The sequence below is a fragment of the Neofelis nebulosa genome, chromosome 1 (genome assembly GCF_028018385.1).
Source record: "Neofelis nebulosa isolate mNeoNeb1 chromosome 1, mNeoNeb1.pri, whole genome shotgun sequence".
Classification (NCBI taxonomy): domain Eukaryota; kingdom Metazoa; phylum Chordata; class Mammalia; order Carnivora; family Felidae; genus Neofelis; species Neofelis nebulosa.
This window is the reverse complement of record NC_080782.1, coordinates 135,361,015-135,386,889: the sequence shown is the minus strand read 5'-3', so window position 1 is coordinate 135,386,889 and position 25,875 is coordinate 135,361,015. Positions and strand designations below refer to the sequence as shown.

General features: G+C 41.0%; 1 protein-coding gene across 2 annotated transcripts in view; it reads left to right on the top strand.

The window, feature by feature from the left end:
- The window catches only part of MEGF10 (multiple EGF like domains 10), a 187,649-nt gene extending 170,556 nt beyond the window's left edge, over window positions 1-17,093 (top strand). For both annotated transcript variants that reach the window (XM_058737309.1, XM_058737318.1), the window contains 6 exons: window positions 2,528-2,764; window positions 4,021-4,148; window positions 5,750-5,873; window positions 10,244-10,288; window positions 11,060-11,266; window positions 12,529-17,093. In XM_058737309.1, the coding sequence (XP_058593292.1) occupies window positions 2,528-2,764; window positions 4,021-4,148; window positions 5,750-5,873; window positions 10,244-10,288; window positions 11,060-11,266; window positions 12,529-12,713 (926 nt within the window). In that variant the 3' untranslated portion in view covers window positions 12,714-17,093. The remainder of the gene's footprint in view (window positions 1-2,527; window positions 2,765-4,020; window positions 4,149-5,749; window positions 5,874-10,243; window positions 10,289-11,059; window positions 11,267-12,528) is intronic.
- The last annotated feature ends 8,782 nt before the right edge of the window (window positions 17,094-25,875 follow it).

Here is a 25,875-nt window from a genome sequence, read left to right as displayed (position 1 = left end):
ATCCATACTTCTGTTCTTTTTATTGCCGAACAGTATTCCTCTGCATGGATATATCATCGTTTGTTTACTGATCCATCCGTAGATGGACATTTGGATTGTTTCCAGTTTTTGCTATTATAGATAAAGCTATTATGAACAATAATGTGTCAAGCCTTTGTATGGATACGTACTTCCATTTCTCTTGGATAAACTTATAGGTGTAGAATGATCGGCTCATATGACATATGACAGGCATATGTTTACCTTTTTAAGAAGCTTGTGCCTATGGTTTTTAACAAGGGTGGATCACAGTAACTTGAGAACGGTCATATATGTAGTCCTACTTGGGCAATTCTGATTCTGGAACGGATGCGGCCTTTGAGACAGTTCTTGGGTACCTGGGTGGCTCAGTCAGTTAAGTGTCCGACTCTTGATTTCAGCTCAGGTCATGATCTCAGCGTTGTGGGATTGAGCCCTGTATCAGGCTGTGCACTAAGAGTAGAGCCTGCTTAAGATTCTCTCTCTCCCTCTCCTTCTTACCCTACTCTGCTCATGCATTCTCTCTCTCTCTCTCTCTCTCTCTCTCTCTCAAAAAAAAAAAAAAAAGAAAATGAAAATAAAAAAAAGAGAAAGTTCTTCTGATGGTTCTAAAGCGTGGCCACCAGAGAGCTCCTGAAATGTATGACTCTGCTTCAGAGGGTAACAACCACATGGGCTCTAGGGGGCTTTGGAAAATTTATACAGTGTTGTGGGGCAGCCATCTTAAAACGTACACTCTGTATGTATTCCTGTTTCATTGTCTTTCATTAAGTAACTTTTGCATGTTCATGAATTATATTTGTCTGTCGTAACAACAAGATGTTCTGTTCCACAGTCACATCATCAGGACGCATGCATTGTGATCACAGTGCACACTGCTGTATGTTTCAGGGCACGCTGTCTAATAAGAAGTCTAATGCTTAGAATCATGAGGTCACAGGGACGTTTGAGCTGGAAGCACCTTCTGGGCGGCCAGGTGCCTTGTTTGTAGATGGTGAAACTGTAGCCTTCAGTGCCTAAAGGAAAGTTTAGGATATCTGGATCAGTTTTTTAGATGCCTGGTTTCTTGACTCCCACTTCAGAGCTTTCCTGTCCCCATTGGATGGAATATGAGGAGAAATTATATAAAGCTAAAGTTTAAATATTAACGAGTAAGGTTTTAAGGTGATGTCATCAGCTATTATTGGAACAGACCTTTCTGTCACAAAAAAAAATATCACTATATGGAACAATACAACTTGGGGGAAAGAGTCCATTGAAATTAGGATAAGGCAGACCCTCATCTTGAACTAGATTTTTGATGGAGTTATCCTTGGAAGGAAAATTATTCCTAGAAATGTTGAAGATAGGGGCGCCTATATGGCTCAGTTGGTGAAGCGTCTGACTCCTGATTTTGGTTCCAGTCATGATCTCACAGTTCATGAGATTGAGCTCCACTTTGGGCTCCATGCTGGGTATGGATCCTGCTTAAGATTCTCTCTTTCCCTTTCCTTTTGCCCCTCTTCCCTGCTCGCACACGCTCTTGTGGGGGGGGGGCAAGGCAGGGGGTGCACCTGTGCACACGCTCTCAAAAAGAATTTAAAAGGGGCACCTGGGTGGCTTGGTCGGTTAAGCGTCCGACTTCGGCTCAGGTCATGATCTCATGGTCCGTGAGTTCGAGCCCCGCGTCGGGCTCTGTGCTGACAGCTCAGAGCCTGGAGCCTGCTTCCGATTCTGTGTCTCCCTCTCTCTCTGCCCCTCCCCGTTCATGCTCTGTCTCTCTCTGTCTCAAAAATAAATAAACGTTAAAAAAAAATTTTTTTTTAAATTTAAAAAAGAGAAATACTTGGACTCCTGGGTGGCTTAGTTGATTAAGTGACTTCAACTCAGGTCATGATCTCGTGGTTCGAGCCCTGTGTCGGGCTCTGTGCTAACAGCTCAGAGCCTGGAGCCTTCATCGGATTCTGTGTCTCCCTCTCTCTCTGCCCCTCCCTGTCTTGTTCTCTGTCTCTCTGTCTCTCTCTCTCTCTCTCTCTCTCTCAAAACTTAATAAACATTAAAAAAAAAAAAAAAAGAAATGCTGAGGATAGATATAGACCTAAAGTTAAGGTTAGGCAGTTGAGACATTTAGGAGTTAGCCCTTCATAAGCTTACTACAGCATAATAAATAAAGCATGGTAAAAACTAGATAAATCGTTACCACCAATGAATTCCGCCTCTGGTCTAAGCATTTAATCTGCAGTGTGTGGGAAGCTCCCAAACCCTAGTGTGGAGTCTTTGGGTTCAGGAAATCTGGTCTCATTTTTGAGGCTTAGAGCAGCCTTGTTCTGGGCACAGACAAACCAAGAGCATCTGCAAATGAAGAATGTTTGTTTTTCCTTCCTGCTGTTTCCAAAGGTTTCCGAATTAACATTTCACTGACTGAACATACCCAGTCATTGGCATGGTGAGACAATTTTGCAAATAGAGTGCAAACATTCATCTGGCAGGTTGTTGTCCTTGCTCAGATCTCTTCTTTTCCTTTGGCCAGCTGGTGTTATCATCGTTGGAAATCTGAACAGCTTGAGCAGAACCAGCACGGCTCTCCCTGCCGATTCCTATCAGATCGGGGCCATCGTCGGCATCATCATCCTGGTGCTGGTTGTTCTCTTCCTCCTCGCGCTGTTCGTTATTTATAGACAGAAGCAGAAGGGAAAGGAATCGAGCATGCCAGCAGTTACCTACACCCCTGCTCTCAGGGTCATGAATGCAGACTATGCCATTTCAGGTAAGACTGGTCCCTAGAGCCATCCTATTCCTTGAAAAGTAAGGTTTCATCCTGGTTCTCTGAAACTGGGTGTTTGGCTGTGCCGTCCATTGTTGCTGTCCATCAGCCTGGAAGAAAGTGTATGTTGGGAAAACATCCCTTGTTACAGATGTGTTTTATATGTTGACAGGAGCAGAATGACCACCGTTGTCTTCTAGGAGGGTTTTGAAATTGAATTCATTATGAGATTGCTTTAAAGCTTTTTAATATTTGCTTATTTTTGAAAGAGAGAGAGAGAGAGAGAGCAAGTAGGGGAGCGGCAGAGAGAGAGGGAGACACAGAATTCGAAGCTGTCAGCACAGAGCCTGGTATGAGGATTGAACTCACAAACCGCGAGATCATGACCTGAGCCGAAGCCCGCTGCTTAACCAACTGAGCCACCGAGGCATCCCTGAGGTTGCTTTAGACTTAGGGAATTTCAACCTGGTGGCAGCTTTCCTGGGCATCTAAGCTTTTGCCATATGTCAGGGATAGGAAGTGGAGAGAAGGAGGTGTCCATAATTTTGGCAAAGTCATGGAACAGGTCTTCTGTCTCTGGCCTTGGGTTCTTAACACAGTGCCTTCTAACCTGTCCCTGGGCCCATACACATCATTAACTGCATAGCAACCAAGTTGCTATGAGAAACAGTTCTGTGGGATTAGCAAGAACCAAAGCCGTTCATTAAGAACACTCCTTAGAATCTCTCTGTCACACGTCCCCATAAAGGTAGATTTTTAAGTGACCTGCTCATTCATCAGAAGTAACCACATAAACTTGAACCCTTAAATATTTATTATTTTGGGCAATTATTGCAGGATTTCAGGTGGGTCACATGTCTATAAATACACTGATTCTGGGGGGAATACAAAAAGCAGCTGATTTACTTAATAGTGTATTTCTAGCAAAGAATATTATGGCAAGAGCTTAAGTGTCTTAAAAAAAAAAAAGAGGAAAGTTACAATAGGATTAGTTTCAAAGCAATGGCTTTCCAGGTGTATAAGCCTCAAAGCAAAGAGGACTTGTCTGAGGACCCGTGCACACTTTTTTGGGAGGCAGGTAGGAGGGCAGACACCTGCTGCTTCTAGAAGCTTTGCTGAGTATGCTAGGCAGGAGGGGATGCTGCCCAGCCTGTGATTTGGAAGTGGTACCAATATTCATACTTGTTATTTTGCCTTCTTTTTACCTGCACAGATTTAGAAGAGCCTGTCACCTTAACTGTTTCCTTCTCTTCTTACAGAAACCCTTCCCCACAGCAACAGCGGAAATGCTAACAGTCATTACTTCACCAACCCCAGCTACCACACGCTTACCCAGTGCGCCACATCTCCACACGTCAACAACAGAGACAGGATGACCATCGCAAAGGTGAGAGGAAATGGCTCCAGGTCGCCGAAGGTGGGTAGGGGGGTGAGGAAAGGAACGGGCATATAGGGGAGAGCTGCCGTTTCCCAGATGGGGTTCTAGGAGCTTGATATCTCTTATCTCGATGGTTCCTCCCAACAGTCTTGCGGGTGCGTATTAGAATCCCAAGTTTACGGGTAAAAAACACAAGCCTTGGGGATTTTAAGTCACTCCAAAACACAGCTTCCTAGTTGCTGAGGGAGGCAGCTGCAGGATGAGTCATGGTCCCCGGTCTCCTTGTCTCCAATTTGCGCTGTTTCCGTTGCACCTCTTTGGAAAAACGTTTCTCATACTGCATGAGGTTTCCAAGGATGTCTCAGAGCAGGCCTAAGCAGACTCCATCCTGGGCCTTTGCTTTTGTCTTTTCTGACCACGTCTCTTCTAATGCCCTTTGGGGGCCCCCTGCACTTTCCTAACAAAAACAGCAACCACATGCCTTTATTTGGGTTCAACCACATGAGATTTCTTTTTTGTAGGTCACAAATGATCAAATAGCAACAAACTATGTGCCAAGCATTTCTAATCATTTTAGAAATATAAATTCATTTAATCTTCATACCAACTCTATGAATCAAGAGTGATTTTTATCCTCATTTTATATAGATGCACAGAGAGGTTGGATACCCAGGCTTCTCCTCTTGTGTCACTCACCTCACCCCAGTCTCTTCTAGATTGCTCCGAAATCCCAAACATTTCTTCCTTCTGAGTGCCCCAAATTATATTTCCTGTCTCCATTGTCTTTTTTTAAAAATATTTATTTATTTATTTATTTATTTATCTATTGAGAGAGAGAGAGAGAGAGAGAACAAGGGAGGGGCAGAGAGAGAGAGAAGAAGAGAATCCCAAGCAGGCTCCACGCTGTCAGTGCAGAGCCTGATGCAGGGCTCAATCTCAGGAACCATGAGATGATGCCCCAAGCCCGAATCAAGAGCTGGACGCTTAACCAACTGAGCCACCCAGGTGCTCCTCCAATCCTGATCGTCTGATTCCAGCTCTCTGCTGGAAGAAAAACCAAGGTAGTTAAGTTAATCCAGTTGCAATTACATTAATGCAGCTGGCTTTTAACTACAGTGCCTGATAGGTAGATAGTACTTCACCTTCCCAGGAGACTTCCATGTGTATCTTGCCATCTGTTCGCCTACATTTTCAGAGAAGGAGGCAAAGTACCTAATCTCCTCCTCGTATTTATAGCTAAGAAAACTGCTCAGGGTCACCAGTGACTCATACAAAATCATGCAGTGTTTTGCGGGAGAGCTCAAACCCAGAGTTTGGTGTTTTCGCTTCAAAGTTCTTTGCATGTTAACCCAAGTAAAGTCTAATGGGAACAGGGCGACTAAGTGAAGTGACGAACTTGAGGCCATAGGGGGTTTAGTTGGGGCCAAGAGACACGTACTCCTGCTGCCCTCTGCGGCCTGCCCGGTGGTCACCTCTGCCCCTCTGTGCATCCTCACTGGAAAAGCAGCCCTCGATTCCTGCCACGGACATGCTTTCCCCAGATCGGCAACACTGTGCTGTGCCACGCTGTATTCTCTTTTGACGCCGTTTACGGTTTATGTTTTTAACAGTCAAAGAACAACCAGCTGTTTGTGAATCTGAAAAATGTGAATCCCAGGAAGAGAGGCCCTGTGGCGGACTGCACGGGGACGCTGCCGGCAGATTGGAAACACGGCGGCTACCTCAACGAGCTTGGCAAGTTCTCCCCGTGTCCGTCCTCAGCAGGCTCCTTCATCTTTTAGTCACCTCAGATAGTCACAGATTGATGATCTGCCAAAGCGATTTATTGGAAACATGCCTAAAGGAGCAGAATGATAGAATTATACCGAATGCCTGTTTGGGCATTGCTGTCCTAGGTGCTTTATTCATCCAACAAACATTTATTAAGGTCCTGGTATGTGCCAGGGATTGATACAAAGAGACAAGAATCCCTGGCTGCGTGTAGCTCCCATTCTAACTCCACATGTGTTAACTTACGTCATTCTGACAAGTATGTACTGTTGGTAAGTACGTTCTGTTACCGTCACCATCGTGTCCATGCGGCGGTTGAGAAACTGAGTCACAAAGAAGTTAAGTAACTTGAGAAAAGTCTCAAAGCCTATTAAATGGTGGCGCTGGGATTTTAATCCTGTCAGGGTGGTACCAGGCTATGTGTTCCTCTTCGCTCTCTTTTACCATGGGCCACCCACACTTGAGAACCCCTTCCCTTTAGGTGAAGAAGTGAAACTATCAACAGGAGTACAGTAAGCCAATGCTTCTCAAACATTTTGGAATAGGACCCCTTCACACTCTTAAAAGTTATCAAGGACCCCAAAGAGCTTCTGTCACTATGGGTTATATCTTTTGATATTCACCATATTCCAAATTAAAACGGAGACCATTTAAAGTAGTTATTTATTTGCTTGTAATAGATGTCACCTCATTTCATGATAACATAAAACATTTTTATGAAAAAATCACTACATTTTCTAAAACAAAAACAAGTTAGTGAGAAGAGTGGCACTGCTCTACCTTTTTTTATAAATCTCTTTAACATCTGGCTCAGTAGAGGATAGATTCTCGTATCTGCTTCCGCATTCAGTCAGTGGTGATCCCACACTTGGTGCAGCTCTTGAAAAACCACTATGCATTTGAGAGAGAATGAGAGAGAAACAGGAAAATAATGTCATTGTGCTATTATGAGAATAGTTTTGATCTCATGGCCCTGCTGAAAAGGGGGTAGGGCTTCCTAGACCACCCTTAAAGACCTGCTGTGATTCCCCAATGAAAGTGCCATTGCCAAGCTGTTGCACCTCATTTTCAAGGAGGTGCTTGATGATACCATAATGGATGTGTGCATTGCCTTGTGGGTAACGAACCCTTTCTTTTGTATTTATTGGATGGTGGGGCTTCCAGAAAACCCAGTTAAATTTGAATTTCAGAGCAGCAACAAATATTTTTGGTATAAGTATATCCCAAATGTTGTAAGAGACACACTTACCCTAAAAATAATTTGTTGTTTCTCTGAAATTCACATGTAACTGTCCTTCCTGTGTTTTTATTTGCTGCATCTGACAACACTCCTGGGTGGTCCTTTCCATGCATCTTGTTTTATAGAGCAATAAACTGGTCATCAAAGAGAGGTTAACTCTCTTATCATCCAAGATTTCATAGAGGAATGGGGTAAAGCCAGGTCTCAAAGTTGGTCTTCCAACTACTCCTCCACTGTTCTTTCTGTGAAGCCCTTATATGTCAAATCACCTGAGCTGGATGTAGGAACCAATCTTTAAGGGCTCTGGAATCCCTTATTCCTACTGAAATGAAAATGTTAAAGTAGGAAAATGAGTACAAATTCTTTACTTTTATTTATATTCTACATGAACATTATCAAGTAGCTGTGTATTTCTGAACATAGTTGAATTATCTATATACCAGATTCACACTATATGTATTGGTTAAATCATTTAACATCACAGAGATTTTGTTTTATAAATTTTTTGTAATGTTTATGTTTGTGACAGAGGGAGAGAGAGTGGGGGAGGGCAGAGAGAGAGGGAGACATAGAATCTGAAGCAGGCTTCAGGTTCTGAGCTGTCAGCACAGAGCCTGACTTGGGGCTCCAACTCACAAGCCATGAATCATGACCTGAGCTGAAGTCAGACATTTAACCAACGAGCCACCCAGGCACCCCGAGATTTTTTTTAAGTCTAAATTGCATTAGTAATGTAGCTCAAAGAAACACATGAATTGGTATTAGTAAAGTACTACCTGGCACTAATGAGAGAAAAGTTCTCTTATTCCACCTACACCTGCTACCCATGGTCCTGACTCTAGAACACAGTCACTACAGTGGTCACAGATAAACTTCTCTGCCCACGGAACTGATTGTTAAAAGTATAAAATCTTCATTGGAAATTCTGGATCTCTTTCATGTGTTCCTGTCTATGTCCTTTACAGTTGTTGCACAGAAAAAGTCTGCCCTTACCAAGAACAGGATAAGGCACACTATGGATGATAAACTGAGTAGGTGATTTGAATGATGGAAAAGTTGTTGTGATATTGTGTGAAAGAGGCCTGAACTTGACACAAAAGCCCTGAGATTGATTCCTACTTCTGTGATAGGGCGCTGGGCTAATCGCTCCACTGCAGCTGATCTCTTCATTGTGACTTAGGGATAGTGATCCTGCTGTGGCTCCTTGAATGAATTAGTTTAAGGTAGGCTTTTGAAAGCATCTATCCAGGAATTGAGACATGGGGGAGTTTATGAGAACACCCGCCTGCTCCCTTGCTAAAACAGCACCCAGAGAGAACTTGGCAGGGGCGCTGGTCTAACAGTGCCACTCTTGTTCCCTAATTTACTATCTGCCTCATGCTGATTCTCTCCTGAGCCCCTTGGGGGACTCTAGCCATTGCATAGCGAAGACCGAGATGGACATCTCATGAGACTTTGCTACAATTCGGAGACAGCTAAATGAATCTGGCAGAGTAGCAAGGACAGGGTTCCTTGATAGGAAGCTCTCAGAGGCCACAGGTCCTGCCCGTCTTCATGCGGTCCCTTTATAAAGTTTGGGAATCCCCAAGACCACCTTCAGGATCAATGATTTGGCAGACAGACTCACAGAACTCCCTGCAAGCTGTTATACTCATGGTTACAGTTTATCACAGCCAAAGGATACAGATTAAAATCAACCAAGGGAAGAGACACAGTGGGCAGCATCAAGGAAAGTTCAAAGTCAGAAACTTCCACTTGTCCTTTTCCAGTAGAATCATGGAAAGTGCTAACTTTTCTTGGCTACAATATATGACTATATGCATGAAGTATTCCCAGCCAGGGAAGCTTACTTCAGCCTTGGCGTCTAGAGTTTTTATTAGAGTTCGATCAGGTCAACACAGTTGACCGCCCATGTCGTTAACCTTTCATCCAGACCATCTGGAGATTAAAGTGACACCAAGTGCCAAACCCCCTTCCATAAATCACTTTGTTAGACGATCCAGTGTAGCCCTAGGCCCCAGATAAACAAAAGCACGTTTACTGGGTGGGATATCCCAAGGATATAGAGATCACCTTCTAAGATAGTTCTTAGAGTGAAAGCCAGAGGCTCACTTTGGTTAGGTTAATTCACTCTTCATCCTTGTCCTGCCTCCCTGTGTAACTGGGCACCTTTCCCACCACCTGGGAACTTGGCTTCACAATCTGGACCCAAGAGCAAGGAAAACAGTCTCTGAGAGAGGAAGACATTCCCATTTCCTGTCCCATGATGATTGATATTACACACATCCTCTCCCTTTAGGGGATCCTCCCTCCTTCTCCCCAAAAGTGTGTCCCACAGGACATACAAGGAATACATGCACAGTGGCAGGGGGCCTTCTCCTTACCATTCTCCTTCTTATGTGACTATTCATCACAAGTCATTACTTGATTCTGTTTCTAATCCAAGTCTATAACATTTCTTTAAAAGATCATTGAGGAGCCCTTGAAATGCTTGCATGTAGACTGAAGTTGGGGTCACAGGACACGTTCAACATTACGGTCATTGAAACACCACTCATTTATACGGTGCCTCAGAATTTATGAGGCTTTGCATATGCTCCAATTCACTTAATGATCACACCCACCCTGTAAAGTTTGCAAAGCAGGTTTTGTTTTCCTCATTTGAGAGACAAAAGAGTTGACACCGAGAGAGCTGAACCTCTTGTCTAAGTCACATGGTGGGCAAGTGATGAAATGCAAGTCCTTTGTCTCAGTTCTAGTCCTGGCTTTGTCCTTTCCATAGTACAACCTTGAATCAAGTGTACCGATCCATCCATGCCTCGTTCTCTACCTTTACTGATTAACCTTTCACAACTCCCTGTAAATGAGCAGAATGATCAGAATGATCCATATATATGTATTTTAAATTCTAAGCACTGAAGACACCAGGTATGAGTGATCTGGGTACAAAGGTTTGGAAAGCAGCAGCTCGGTTATTTCCTGCAGTAGGGAAGTAGTAGGTGCTCAAACGAGCTTCCTCCATGACCTTGGAATATTAAATGGATTTTTCTCGTTTCCAGATCTCACTGGGCATTTTTTTTCTTCTTTATCACAGGAGCTTTTGGACTTGACAGAAGTTATATGGGAAAATCCTTGAAAGGTATGGCCTAAGTTTAAGGAAGAAGTACATTTATCAGAATCATAATTTTTTTTTAATTTATCTCAGAGACTGAAATAATTTGCTAAACAAGCAAGAGTAGCAGTTTAAAGAAAATGTAGAGTTGTTAGTGTGGTTAATTACTCCATGAAACAACACAAACAACGTTCACTGAGATCAAAAGCACGACCGTAGGTGGATCATGTTAGGGCATAAGTCTGGGGGAACAAAGGTTTTCAGTTTGCTGGGGAAACACTCATATTTCCTTGAAAAGATATATGACTTATGGGGAACGAGAAATGCGAAAATGGAAACAGCAGGGAAAATAAGAAGAGCTCCACATGGTTACATGAATAACTTCATGTGCCCAGTCCTGGGGTTTTACCAGGAATCTTCATGTCACACATGCCTCCCTTGCCGTGATGATAGAACCTTCTTGTGCTCCCGGGGCCATCAGCAGGTGGTTTCTTGATTGAAGCCTTTGGGAATTAGTAAATTAAAATGGAATTAATTTGGAGTGTGAAAATCAAAATTAAATCAAATCCACAATGTTTACGTGGATACTCACCTTAGAGAGGAGCTGAAATTACTCTATGGCTGAGTCATTTTATAGCAGAGTCTCTCCAAAATAAGTGACGAATGTATGGTTTTGTTGTCGGCGTATACAATTAGAGAAAACTAGCTACAAAGGAAAAGAAGTAATCTGTCCAAGTAAGTCATCCCAGGGGAAAAAACAATGTTGTCCATGCTTTCCTCCCCCACCTCTCTTCACAGATTTGGGAAAGAATTCTGAATATAATTCAAGTAACTGCTCCCTAAGCAGTTCTGAAAACCCATATGCCACTATTAAAGACCCACCTGTACTCATCCCCAAAAACTCAGAGTGTGGCTATGTGGAGATGAAGTCACCAGCACGGAGAGATTCCCCATATGCAGAGATCAATAACTCAACGTCAGCCAACAAGAATGTCTATGAAGTTGGTGAGTTCCCCTAACCAAAGGAAGAGCCTCACCTAAGAATTTTTTTTGAAATGATTTTAAAGTCTTTGGGAGTCTTTGAGAGTACAATAACAGTTCATATAAACATTATTCAAAACAGTGGTCATATTTTCAGTGCAAACCTGTGTTTACAGTGATCATATTAATTGGGGTCACCTAAATTTTTAAGGGAAGATACCAGCTAGAAAATTTAAAGTAAATTTTCCTATCTCTCACCTGGTCACCCATCTCTTGCTTTGTAACCATAGTGAATATTTGAGCCCCCATGTGGAATAGCGCATGTGTCACCTCAGCTATTATGTCGCGTTAGCCAAAACAAGCGGTTCAGGTGGATGAAGCAGGTGGTCCCATTTCCTGATTGCATCCATTACATTCATGCTCTTAGCGGGATTGAACATTTTACTTTTAAATGTGTCTAATACATTGCTAATATTCTCAGATGTGAATCTGATGGAACTTAATAAGAATTCAATTTAAAATTAGAATTGTTTTGATTGCCCCTTACAAATACCATTCGGGGAAAGTTGAAACAAATCAGAAGTATCATTGAGTAGGTAGAGTAGGGCCATGTATTTTAATTTTTCTCTCTCTTTCTCAGCGTTTATGATTTAAACTTTAGAAAATTCTCTACTACTTGTAAATGAAGTGGCCGATTTAACTCTAGTCACTAGCAACTTAGGCCATCGACATGTCACTGAGAAGATAAATAACTATTCATAAAGAATTAAGGCAGCTTTTTTACAGTGGAAGTTGTAGTGACCTAGATTTATCGTTGAAAAGTCAGTTACTATTCTGCTTTGGACCGTCCTGTAAACCCGCCACTTTAACACAGAGCTGAACCGAGAGCATGGGTCCTGAGTCATAAAATGAACTTGTTAAGTATTTCCATGAACTGAGTTAGCCTAGAAGGACCTTAATCTTCTGACCTGTGGAGTCAGGGGTTTGGACTAGATCATCTCCAAGGTGTTTTTCAGACAATGATTCATATCCAGGATTTCTGTGTATTCCTTGGATGTCTCCATCCAAACCAGTGGCATGCAGAACACCATTGTGTGCGTCAGCTGGTCTCACAGCCCAGAGTAACCACCTCTAAGTGATTATACAAGCATCATTTGTTTCATAAAATAATATTTATCTTTTTATAAATGCCCCTCTCGTATGTTTGAGATTTGCAAGAAATGCCATACTCTTTCCTGTTTAAATTTTCCACTGCTGATGAATTCATGTGTCCCTGCTTGTCACAGAACCTACAGTGAGTGTTGTCCAAGGAATATTCAGCAATAATGGGCATCTAACCCAGGATCCATATGACCTCCCAAAGAACAGTCACATCCCTTGCCACTACGACCTGCTGCCGGTCCGAGACAGTTCCTCCTCCCCCAAGCAAGAGGATGGCGGCAGCAGCAGCAGCAGCAGCAGCAGCGAATGACAACAAAGATCCGCTTGGTAGCCCCTGGAAGTTTCCAGAACTGCAGTTGGTTCTCCTCTATCCTCGTTTTGCCACCTTATGGGAATGTTCATCTACCTGGTAGGCAACTGTTGGACGTGAACCAGAAAGCTCAAAGCTGAGGCTGGCTGATCGTAGGTCCTTCTTGTACGGGTGGCCTGGAAGGAGATATCAGTGTGACTTCCTATTCTTCTTAGTTTTAGAACTGTGCTCGTGAAGCATGACTTCCTATAAGATCTTGGCTAAAAGCATGAACTTGTAGAAGTCCTTGGGAGGGAGTTGTGGGCTGCAGTGACATTGGTATTTGGTTGAACCATTAAAATCAAAGTATTTTCTTTCTCATTTGCATTGCAGACCTGTACCTAGGATTGTGCAGTTTATCATAAAATCTGGTGTGAATCACTAAACATGTAGAAGGAAAGGGGAGTATTATTGAGTCCTTACATTTTATTTTTTTTTTGCACCTGGATTTAGAATTATAGGGATAATATGAACCCAGGAAGAAAAGTTCTGTCGAGTGGCATACTGGATAGACTTTGAATAAACTCTAAAACTGGTTAGCAAATTTAAATATGAAAACTTTAGACTTTTTTAGGATGAAGAAATAAAAAATTAGAATTATTTTAGCTATAGTAGCATTATTTCAGAAATCACTGTCCAAATGTGGCAGGCAGAGGTTAATTTTCTTTGACCCTTGGCCCACTTTAGATCTGTGACATCATTCTGATCCCTGTCCCCATCATACACATTCACCATGTAAGGTCCATGACATATCAATAATTATTTCATAAATACAGAAAATAGATTGTTTTATTTTTGACAGACTGGATTGAACGAGTGTATAATGATTGGAAAAGGGTGTAAATTTTAAGTGTAAGAAGACATTTTGGTTTTGTAAACCATTAGCGACACATGCTGTAATATAGAATTAGCAGAAAGTTTTGATTAATTTTTCCCTAGACGTGACCGAAATATTTTTGTGCATATTTGAGAAAAGGGCACTTTCCTTTTATTAATTGTCAATTTAGAGAAACTATGCTTAAGCTGGTCTTTTGCATTGCTAATATGACATGTACCCCATTTTTCATTAATTTGTATTTCCATTTTTAAGTTGTATAGTCTATGTTTTGTAGTGCTTGGATTGTTAATGAAAAAAAATATGTTATATGTTCTCTGTTTCTTGTATTATTGCCACTTATCTTTTTGCCTGACAAAAATGCATTGTTCTTTCTTTCCTTTTGGAGGGAGGAGATGAGAATATATAAATCAAATCTTTTAAAATTGGTCATTACTAAAATAGTAAAGTAACCATAGGTGAATGGCTCATGCCGGAAATAGAGAAACTTGTTACTATTTCAAAATGGAGCTCCTTTTGATTTGTGTGTTCTGAGTCTTGGTTAAAGCAGGGAGAAGGGGAGCGAGGAACCACTGGTTATTGAGCACGTACTACAGGCTGTTCTTACGAAGCCCTTCCTTAGGGTGATCACATAATTGATCATCCAAACTGGGACACTTTTGAGTGTAAATGAGGGCATTGTTAATAATTAACCTGCAATGGGCCTAAATCTGGACCGTCCCAGGTAACCCAGAATGGACGCTCATCCTGTGCATACCTATCAGGCAATAATATTTTTCGCTTCAAAGTAGTTGTCTCAAGAGAATGCCAATAGAATGGAAGAAAGCTGGTTTCTCTTTGACCTACCTGAGCAAGCGGAAGGGCTAAAAAGCTGCATGAGGAAGCGACTTCATGAGAAAGAACGATTGGTTGTGAATCTTTAAAGGCATGAAACCCATTGTGGTGTCCTGTCTCGGTGAGTCACTTAACCTATGTGTATTGTGTATCCATTCTGCCAGTAGCATACGTGAGGCGCTGTCCCTGCCAGTTATTGAGTTGCCACTTATCTGCAGGGATTTCACGTGACACACCAGCACCTGTGATGACGACTTGGTCAGGGAGGTGATAGAACACACACCTGCAGCGTTCACTCCTTTGATGGCTTGGCTGCTTCTTACAGAGAACCCCAAAGTTAACTCAAGGAAACACAGAATTACCTGGAGCACACCTTAGAAACAATTGATTTTTTCCAACAGTTAGCCTTAGGCTGACCCTTGGACTGTAGGGAGTAGGCGTCAAATTGAGACACTTGTGGCCTTTTTTGGTTAAGAAAAGAATCTTTTCCCCCTTCTTTTTAAAGCATCATCTCTTCATTGCTCTGCGATACATTGAGTTTCCCCGTTATTCCTTAGAGATAGTTGAACAAAAACAAATTTCTTTTTCTCATTCCACTACATAAAAAAAACAAAAACAAAAAAAACAAAAACAAAAAAGACAACCCTGAAATCTTCGCATACAAAGGCAACAGCATTTCCAGCAGAAAGCCTGGGCAGCAGATGCCGACTCCAACGGGGCTCTGCCGTCCATCCCTGTGTGTTCTTTCTGGCAACTCAGTTGCTCAGGGTTGCTGCTGTCCTGACACTGCATTTGCATCAGAGGTGAGTCTTACTCACCAGGGTTCACTCAAGATATTTCAAATAACAGAACACATACAGCGTTTTGGAAAAGGTAAAACGACATGTTGTATTTGAGAGGTCTGGTTAAGAAGTCAAAACTTCCTCGATATTTTATATTGATTTGGGTAAAGAGAGAAATACTTCTGTCAGAATGAAATTTAAAAGACAAAAGGACCCAACACATTTTTATTTTCCCTGAAATGACCACCTTTGGACTCTTCCAGAGATATCAAATGTAAGTTAATGTGATGTCATTCATCACACGCAGTGAATCTGTTCTCATGACCTTTGAATTCATTCATTTGGGACCATAAAATTAATTTCTTCCCTACATCCTACAGTGGTCAGAGCAGGGCATGAGTTTGGCAATACAAAGGAAAAGCCGTTCACATGGGAATGTCAGCCAAACTATTCTTTCCCTAGAGGTTGATGTAACAGAAAATTTGTAAACTATTTGTATTTTGTATAAGTACATCAAAATTGGCCCGATTAATAGCTTACGTACTTGCATCAATATGGAGAATATGTTATTTATAGGTAATTATATGATAAGGAATATTTCATAATTATTTACAATGCTTGATATAAATTCCTCTCACATGCTATAGTAGTTATGCTAAGAAAGAACTTAAAGTGTTTAGCATTTTCTCTATGGTAAATTACATTCACCAATTTTAGGAAAAACAATATGGAATTTTATAAGATAGTTATAACCTCCCAGCCAATTCCATTAGCACAACCAACGTGTTTTGAGAGAAATGCAAACAACTTTAGGAAAATGTGGACATCCAAAGAGCCACAGCAGCACTTGACAATTATTGGGGATTTTTAATCCATGTGTATTGAAAAAGTTGTACAAAAGGATTACCCTACTCTTTAGAATCCGTGTCATTATTAGAAGTCCGGTTACCACTTAAAATAAGATAAAGTCCTAAAAAAATTACATTTTAAGGTTACGTTTTCTTTCAAATAACAAATTTTCTATCTTTGGGTAATGTCTTTGTTATTTGAACCAAGTATTTAATAGATACTTTGGTCTTAAAGGCTTTATGTCACGCAAGTGTATATAGATGTGCAAGTGTGAGTCCCGTGGTGTGGATGAGTGCTTATTTCTTGACTAAAGATGTACAGGAAACTGCCCTTTTAGGGTCTTCCTACTAGTGGTGACCTAACATTGGGTCTGCTTGTTTTCATTCCGTATTTAGTCCAGGCTTCCTTTTGATATGAACAAATCGCAACATATATTTTTAAGGGAAAAAATCCAAATACATAAGAATTTTCTTGATTGTAGCAAACAAAAAAATGCTTTCAGTGTGAAAATATCTCTATTTTCCAAAGATGGTAAACTTTGGTCAGTATTCGCCTCCGTTGTCATTTATATCACCAAATGAGTTTATAGATTAATGCAATAAACTTTCTAATTAAAAAAAAACTTTAGTGTTTATTTCTATGTCTGATTCTATTGTTAATTAATGAGAATAAAAGAACCTATGATCTTACTGGAAAAATTAATATTTTTTTCACGTGTGACACCATAGCCCTTGATAGAGACATGTAAAAACAATTGTACTTCATTATATTTAACTGCTCATGTATCTGCTTCCCCTTCAGATTACTTGTTCTGTAAGGGCAGAGGCACCATTCTGTACATATTTGGATTCCCAGAACCCAGGTTAGTGGCTGAAAGTCAGGTATCTGTAAATAGCTTTAGGTTATCTTATGTGAAGTTGTTTCTTAAATCTCAGGAGCTTGTTAATTCCTTCTTTTATAATTAAAACATTTTTGGAGTATCCGCTTTATAGCACTGTGTTCTAGGGATCAAATATGAATAAAACATTGCTCCTTCTCTCACTTGCTGTTTATTTACTGAGGTCCTGAGTGCCAAGCACAGTGGGGGATGCAGAAAACAATGATACATGAGCTATTTTAAAGTAGCTCATTATTTAATCAGGCAAATGAATCATCTTACTAGGCGCGTGACTTTGGTAAGTTACTTAACTTCTCAGGGCCTTGGTTCCTATATTATAATATGTTGGAAATCAAAGTACCTATTTCATAGGGGTTTGGTGAGAAGTTAATAACTTTGTGCGTACACAACACTTCAGTGCCTGACATATAGTAGGCAGCTGGTAAATGTTAGCTCTCATTACTATTATGAAAAATTAGCTAATAACCTGAGCCATTTTGCAATAACCACATGAATGATGAGGCTGGTAAATCAGGAGTGAGCATTTAATGAATATTATAAAAGCTACATATTTGTGTGACCTTACCCTGATCTATTTTTGTACTATCACAAAATTCCATATGTATTTTATTACTAGAGTGGTAATTTAGGAGAGCAAGAATCGTATGATTTCATCTGCCAGCCCCTAAGAATAGAGGAGGCTTTGAAAATGTGTGGATGTGGGTTTCTGGAAAGATGGTAACCTGGCTTCACATTTCTATCCTGGAGAATCCAGCCATTAAGAAAAAGTCAGGGACTGTTTTTGGCAACCTGAAGAGGTTCCACACAGTGAGGTATCAAGTTCTTGAAAGAAGTTGCAAATGGCAGGGCAGGGGGTGTGGGAGGCAACATGTAAATGGGAGTTGCTGGAATTGATGGGGGTGGACTGTAGAGGGGGTGTGAGAGGAGGGCCAGCTGACCTGGGGGAAGGAAAGACATTCTCTGCTGTTTGTGTGACGCAGCCGTGAGAAAGGCTAACTGTCCCTTCCCTGATGGCATCTCTGGAGGCAAGGTTTGCATGTTGGGCTAAGGTCAGCCTATCCCTCCTTGGACTTGTGACCTGAGATGCCTTCACAAAGGGCATCACTGGCAGCCCACTGAAGGAAAAATCCCTACCCTGGCTGTCAGTACACAAACAAGAACCAGAGAGATGCAGAGGTGTTGAAAGCCAACACGCTCTCACATGAAGAGACAGAGAAACAAGGCAACCACGTGATGGGAACATTGCAGCTCAGACTGATGGGAAGAGGCTGACGTGGAAAACCACAGTAAACCTCTGTTATGGAGGTGGAGCTAATGTGAAAAATGGAGGAAAACCTGGATAAATAGGAGTTAAACTCTTACAAGGGATATAATTAGAGGACCATAGAGAGTTTCCTGGAACTGAAAACAGTGATGTCCCAATTTAAAACTTCAATAGAGAAATTAAAAAAAAAAAAAAGAGGTCAGTAACTCCTAAAGCTGAATTCGTGTTTCAGAGAATGAAATGCAACCAAGTGAAAATTCCAGAAATGGTAATCATGGGTAAGCAAAACAGGAAAACTCAAGCAGGAGACCCAATATTGAAACAGTTGCTAATACAGATGGGGAACAGAGGCACCCTGGAGAAATAGTAATCGAAGAGACAATCAAAGAAAACTTCCATAACCTATATCCGTTCATAATGTGAATCTTTCAGACCTTTAGATCTTTCTTTCAGTTGTGAAAGGACCTACCGGGCTGATCAAACAGAATTAATGAAAAATGCATATATATGGGGCGGAGAGAAATCCTGGTGACATTCCCGGACTCTGAGGCTAGAAGAACAAACTTATAATGGCACAAGCAGAAATAGCAGATGGCTCATAAGGGCAAGATAATAAGGCTGGATAGATAAAGTGTCTGGTGGGAGCAGGAATGGGGAGGGGGCCAAGGTGGGAAAGGGCAGGGAAAGGGTTATATAGCTGCCCGCTGTTCTCCCACCGCGGCATCAGCTGCCCATCTTACCAAGGACAGTGTGGCTACTGCCCAGCAGATTATTAAATAGCCCACTTTCCATTCTGCTCGAGACCTCTGACCCGACTAGCATGGACCACAAGAGACAGGACAACAGGAAGAGGAAAAGGAGCTTGTGTGATGGACTGGCACAAGATATGCTAGACATATCAAAGCCCCAGTTTATCATCCTTCACTGAATTTACTATCAAGGAATCATCAGGAGTGTGTTCAGGAAGAAAATTGGAAGTCTTGCATGGCTGTTGGCTTATGGAGGGCTGTTCTTCCTCCTACGTTGTTGGCCTGGATTTCTTCAGTGATGATAAAGCAATAGAAAAATCCACATATGCCACAAAGTGGCCAGGCTGCCATGGTATTTTTGATTATTAGCATAGGATTAAGGTACTTATGGAACAAGCCATCTTGAAATACCTAAGAGCAGATTTCTTGTAACCTCTACTAAATACAACACAAAACAGAGAATAGATCGCTGAACACTTGAGCCTTTTTATTTCAGATCCATCTTGGACATCGGGACAGTAAGGAGAACAGGTAGGAACAGTGTCTTCTCTGAAGTGCCAGCCATGATCAGGGACTTGAGACATAGCTTCCCAAGTGTTTAGAATAGAACTTTAGATGCCATACTGAAATTAAGGTAAAGAATTTAGTGATTGTAGGCAAAAGCCAAAGTATATTGACACAGTAGTCATCACATGTCACAGGCGGGTTTGGAGGCTTCATGCCTGAGTTCTACCAAGCATGACTCACCACGGAGGATATGAAGAAAGCACAGATAGTATTTGCCATCACGTTCCGATGATTGGAGTCATGTTGTAAAATTGATTTTATAGTTAATGGGAAAGAGATCCTCTTTCTTATTACCTACTTCATACAGATGACTGGTAAGCCTGGCTTGGCAGTAATATAATATTTTTCTATGATACAATAAGTTAGTCAAAATATCAAAGCCAAAATGCTGAATTATTTTGCTTCAGATTAAATATCTAAATCCTGTGTGTAACATGCAAGAAGAGGGTTTTAGTTCTTTCTGGGCCCCTCATATTTTGTATATGAACTACTTTATCATCCTTATTTTCCCAAATTGGATGGAATTTCATGATCTAAGATAATGATGTTAAATTGTACACATCTACATGTGTAAGAACTTTTTATTTTGCACCCTTTTGATAGCTTGAGAAAAAAATTAAAAGAAAAACTTGTTTTTAAAGAAAAAAAGTAAAGCTTTTTAAAAATCCCTGTGGCTTGCTTACATATTCATGGGATTCTAGTTATTATTATCTTTAATAATTTACTATTATCCCCCAAAACATTGCAGGAATTTTTATAACAATTGCTCTTGGAATAAAGAAGCTAGCATAGACTATTCTGCTTCAATTCATTTATCTATAATATCTGTTATCTCTTGAGCAGGTGGTAGAAAATGAGGTCAATATCAAACGGAGGTTGTGTTAGTTGATACGCAATTATTCTTAGCCAGAGGGAGCTAGAATAGTTGGAATCGAATTTATAGTCTTCATCAGGAAAGGGGAAAGCTCTAATGTGGGCTGTTGCTCAATCATTACTTCTTGAGAAAGGTGTTTCCTAGCCACTTGTGTGGGGAAAAAACCATCACCCTGTATCCTATTACCCTGGCTAATTGCCTTCATGGAAGCTTGGTCTCTGAAGTTAAATACTATTTGATCTCTTTGTTTATTCTTTCATGGTCTGACTTTTCAGCTAGAATGTACGCTGCATGAGGGCAAGGTCTTTTCTGAATGGTTCACTGCTGTATCACAAGAACACTAATGTCTGACTCATGATATGGGTACAATAGAGATCGATAGATTGAATGAATGAATAACGGCTCCTGCTTACTTTGGCACTGAGGGTTTGGCTTTGCTCTTCCTTGTCATTCTTCTCAGGTGGCTTGGAGATGTTGCTCCTGTCGTCCCATCCTACGATTGCAGCTGTTCACGATGACAGCTGCAAGTTCAGGAAGCTGGTAATCTGAAGGGATGTAGGACAAGACTGTGACTAGCAAAATATTTTCTTACTTTATTTCAAAGCTCAAGTCAGGTCTTGGATATTTTTACCCACAAAGCTTAGAGTACCAGCTACAGTGATTTTGGATGCTGAGAGCATTTCTGTTGTGTTTATGAATAGATGTTACAGGAGAGTGGATTTTAACTAAACATGTGATGATTGACATCTCCCACGTTTTGCTTCTATTGATCCCTGTTTTACAGCCATGTTACACTGTTGGCTGGTCTCTGGTGTCCTCTCCAGGTCCCACCATCTTCTTCCCTGCACTTTCCTGTGTTCTGTCTCTCTGTCCCTGTCCCTGCCTCCACAACATCTGCCCTAAGGCCATGGTTCTGACAGGCTGCTCTCTCACAGGGATTGAGTGCAGGAGGGCAACCCAAAGAAAGCTTTTTCTGCCTGTGAAATGAGGGATTCCTTTGACAGTCCACTTTGGCTCAAAGAATCCCCACTGGCCAGACTTAAACTTTCTTAGAATTCTGCTTGCATTGTAGACTATTCCTTCACTCTCTCCTTCACAGGACCAGACTTGACACAGGCTAAAGAGAATATATGACCCAGGGGTTTCCACATAAAAATTTGCCTTGTGAAGTTTGCTCTGTGGAAACATCTGTATGGTCTGCTTTATGGGAGCACTCTCATACTCTTATTTAAAATTCATGGCTCCCTTCTCTCTTTGGTCTCAGCCTGGTGACCCCAGCAGTATGCTCTCTGAAACCAGCTCTCTGAGAAAATTAAAAGGCATTGATTTGTAGCATTTTTCCATTTCCATGGTATAAATACTCCCACCATGGCCAATTGGAAAGTACCAATATGGTGTCACAGGATGTGGAGTTAAGAAGACATGATCATTATCATACAATTGCATAGTATTTCCACAATACAAGCACGATAGATGTAAATGACCTCAAGATCATTCCTCATAGTAGAAGGTAGTAAAATAATGAAAATTGCTGAGTTTTGAGTATTGTTACCTGTAAAAATACAAAGTATTGAATTGTAGGTTTTTATACTTCAGTTTTAATAATGGCTGGGTTTAACAGCTGGCTCACAGAATTCCTGAAAATTTAATAACTGGCTCTCACATGCCTGTACAAACCGCTTCAGCACATCATTACCACAACCCTCATTTCCCGTTGTCCAAGTAAGGAGTCCACAAACCCAAGCCAAAACCCTGACGCTGGTGCATACAATGTATGGGCTGGAAGGAAGGGGCTCAGAGCACGTTATTCTGACCCATTTTCATTTCACATCTGGAAAAACTGAAGTCCAGAAAGTTTATACATTCAATAAGCACTGTTTACTGAAAATGCCATAAGCCAGACTTCTTCGAATGCACATATTTCTGTTCAGTGTTCATTTTATCAGAAAAAAAAAAAAAACAATAGGAACTGGATTCTCTCTTTCTTGGGAGATTTTTAGACTAATTATTCAGCCGTGAAGGAGTCCTCATCTTAGTTTTCTGGGAAGCACTGAATTGGAAGGTGACCTTACTCAAGAGTCCTAGGCTCCATATAACATACGAACTCATAGCATGAGATCTATTTATGAATTGCCACTTTGGGAAAAGGCACTGTGGTACAAAGCTATTCATCACCATTGTTTATACCCATACACAGACAGGCTTCTTTACCCCTGTAGATGGGTAGTGGAACCCACATGAGACTTTTGGACTCACAGCCAACTAACAGAGACCAGGAGAAATGGACGACCATGTTATAGAACTGGATTGACTATTTTCTTCATATTGCACTCATTTTCAGAAGATTCACTTTAATAATTCTCACTAAATCTCTAGGCACTGATACATAGCAGTGGCCTTTAAGCTTGAATTGCGGCTGCAAATTAAATTTTAAAAATGTCCCGAATATTTTATGTGTACTGCAGGTAGATTTTATTTCTGGCAGAAAACAAACCAGAGTTGAGTCGCTTGGCAAAGATGATTTTAAAACAGCAGGATGAAAGGCAGGGTTTTTTTGTGCTTGCCTGAGATGTTGAGCTCCAGGAGAATGTATTATTTAAAGAGTGGAGAAAAAAAGGGGGGAAGCCTTGGAAAAAAAGATGCAGAGGCTCAAAATATTGCTATTTTCCCTCATAGAGAAAAGTAGAAGGTGATTGGCAGTGAATACCATTAAGCCTGCATTGAGGAACCATGTGGCCAAATTAATTACTAGAAAATGCCTTTTTGGTTATTAATAGAGTGCCCTTTCCCTTAGTAAGGCATCTGATTCTTTGATGAGCTCAGCACCTAACATGTATAAAATGGTTTCCATTAAATGATTTTGACTGAATGAACAAATATAAGAACATTATGTACTTCATTAAAGGCTTTAGACACTTTTAAAGCAAAAGTCAGTCTTAAATATCACACATAATACAAAGTCACGGTGCTATTAAACAAAAGCTCAATGCCTCAGCACAATGTACTAAAACATTGTCATGTCGCTTTACATATTACATGACACAAGACGATACCTAATACAATACAATTCCTTTTTGACTGCTACTGGCTCTATAGACAGTCTGACTTAACCCAAGGCAGCTAGTTTTCAAATAATCTTGATTACTTCAAGGAAAACATTGGCTTGGGTGTTTACATCCTGAATTATTCATTTTTATCCTCAAAACTAGACTCACCACTTTATAGTCAGAGCTCTTAGATTGTTATAATTGGGCTCAGGGGCTAAGAGAAAACAAGTTCTCCAGGAAAACCTTGGAGGAATCTGGTGAAACCACCAATGGCCTCGAGAGGTGGTGAGGGCACAGCCCTTTATCCAATGACAGAACTGGCTGGTGACTTCAGCTCTTTCGGGTGTGATCAACCCGCACCCAAATCCTCTGGTCGTGGTGGATTTCTTCTTGATATTTTGACTCACAGCTGTTCATGGCATCTTGTTACTTAAAGCACGTGGAAGTGGAGAGATTTGCTTGTGCACAGCCCTTGCTTTGTTGATCGGGGAAGAAGGCCTGTCACTTTCCTAAATACAACGTGAAGGTGTTGATTTGATTTTTGTCGGTCTGCTGATCTGCGGGGTCACCTCACCCTTCCTTGAAGGCCCCCACTTTGCCCACATCACTGCCCCTACAGACCACACCATGTCTTCTGAGTAATATAGCTCTATGATGCAAGGAAGGCTTTGCTATTATTTTTAAGGAATTCTGATCTCAGTTTTATGGTTAGTCCCAGTTATTATTTGTCTCCAGACTTGCATATTTTACCTTCTCTCTTTATACCATACTATCTTAAAATTTTTTTTTTAATTTTTTAAAAATGTTTATTCATTTTTGAGAGATGGAGAAACACAGAGCATGAGTGGGGGGAGGGGGCAGAGAGCAAGACACAGAATCCAAAGCAGGCTCCAGGCTCTGAGCTGTCAGCACAGAGCCCACCGTGGGCCTTGAACCCACGAACCACACATCATGACCTGAACTGAAGTCAGACACTTAACCAATGAGCCACCCAGGTGCCCCATACCATACTATCTTCATTGCTTATTTTTGCAGCACTGTGGAAGTGATTATTATGACTACAAATTCTGTCTAGGATCAAGAGGAACATACATACTCTAAATCAACATCATGTGAGAATGATAGAAACAAGAGGAAATATGGAGTTGGCAGGATGGGTGACAAATTTCCAGTTTTGATGCCTTGTGTGATCATGGTCAAGGTAATTCATTTCACTTGACTCTGGTTTATTCACACCAAAAGAAAACATACTGCCACTGTTCTTCCTCATAGAATTGGCAGAGCATGTGATGTGTAATATTTGAAAACTCCAAATATTGGAAAATAACATAAAATAGCTTAAAGTAATAGTTGGTGGAAACTCAAATTTACCAAAATTATCATTGTAGAAGGATTAAGAAGGAAGAGATCTATAGATGCGATTTTCCACAATTAGCAGAATGACATAAAGCACATCGCTGGGCTGACTGGTCATTCCATAGATTCTTACAGGATGGTGTCATGGATGTAACCATGAAGAGGAAAAATTAGTATTTCAAATCCTGATTTAAACTGCTCAGCTCATGAATCTTCTGGGCTGTTTAAATCCCTTTACCTTCTCCCGTATGAGTAACATCTGGGGTTTCCAGCAGATGACCACGTCAGAGAAATGACAGGGAAAAAAAAATGTCCACGTGATAATTTCTGGAAAAGCCCTAACCTTTTTGGAATAATGTTGCTAGAAAAATGGCAAGTACTTTTTTAATATAGGCATCATCTCCTGTAAGTCAAATACTCCCTTTTAAATAAATTAATGAGCTTTATTTTTTAGAGCAATTTTAGGTTGACAGCAAAATTGAGGAGAAAGTACAGAGTTCCCATATACTTCCTGCCCTTCCACATACACGACCCCAATATTGACATCCTGCACCAAAGTGGTACATTTGTCACAACTGACAAACGTACACTCACACCTCATTATGACTCAAAGTCAATAGTGTATATTAGGGTCCACTCTTGATGATGTACATTCTCTGGGCTTGGCTAATGTTTAATGACACGTATCCATGTTTGTATTATTATATAGACTAGTTTGGCTGGCCCCCAAACCCTCTGTGCTCTATCTCATTCTTCCCTCCCCACTAACCCCTGGAAACCACAGATCCTTTTATTGTCTCCGTAGTTTTGCCTTTTCTACGATATCATATAGCTGAAATCATACAGCGTGTAGCTTTTTCAGATTGGCTTCTTTCACTTAGTAATATGAATTTGAGTTTTCTTTTCATGGCTTGATAGGCCGTTTTCTTTCAGCACTGAAGAATATTCCATTGCCTGGGTGTACCACTGTGGATCCATCCACCTGCTGAAGAACATCTTGGGTGTTTCCAAGGTTTGTCAGTTATGAATAAACATCTGTGGTGCAGGTTGTGTGGAAATAAGTTTCCG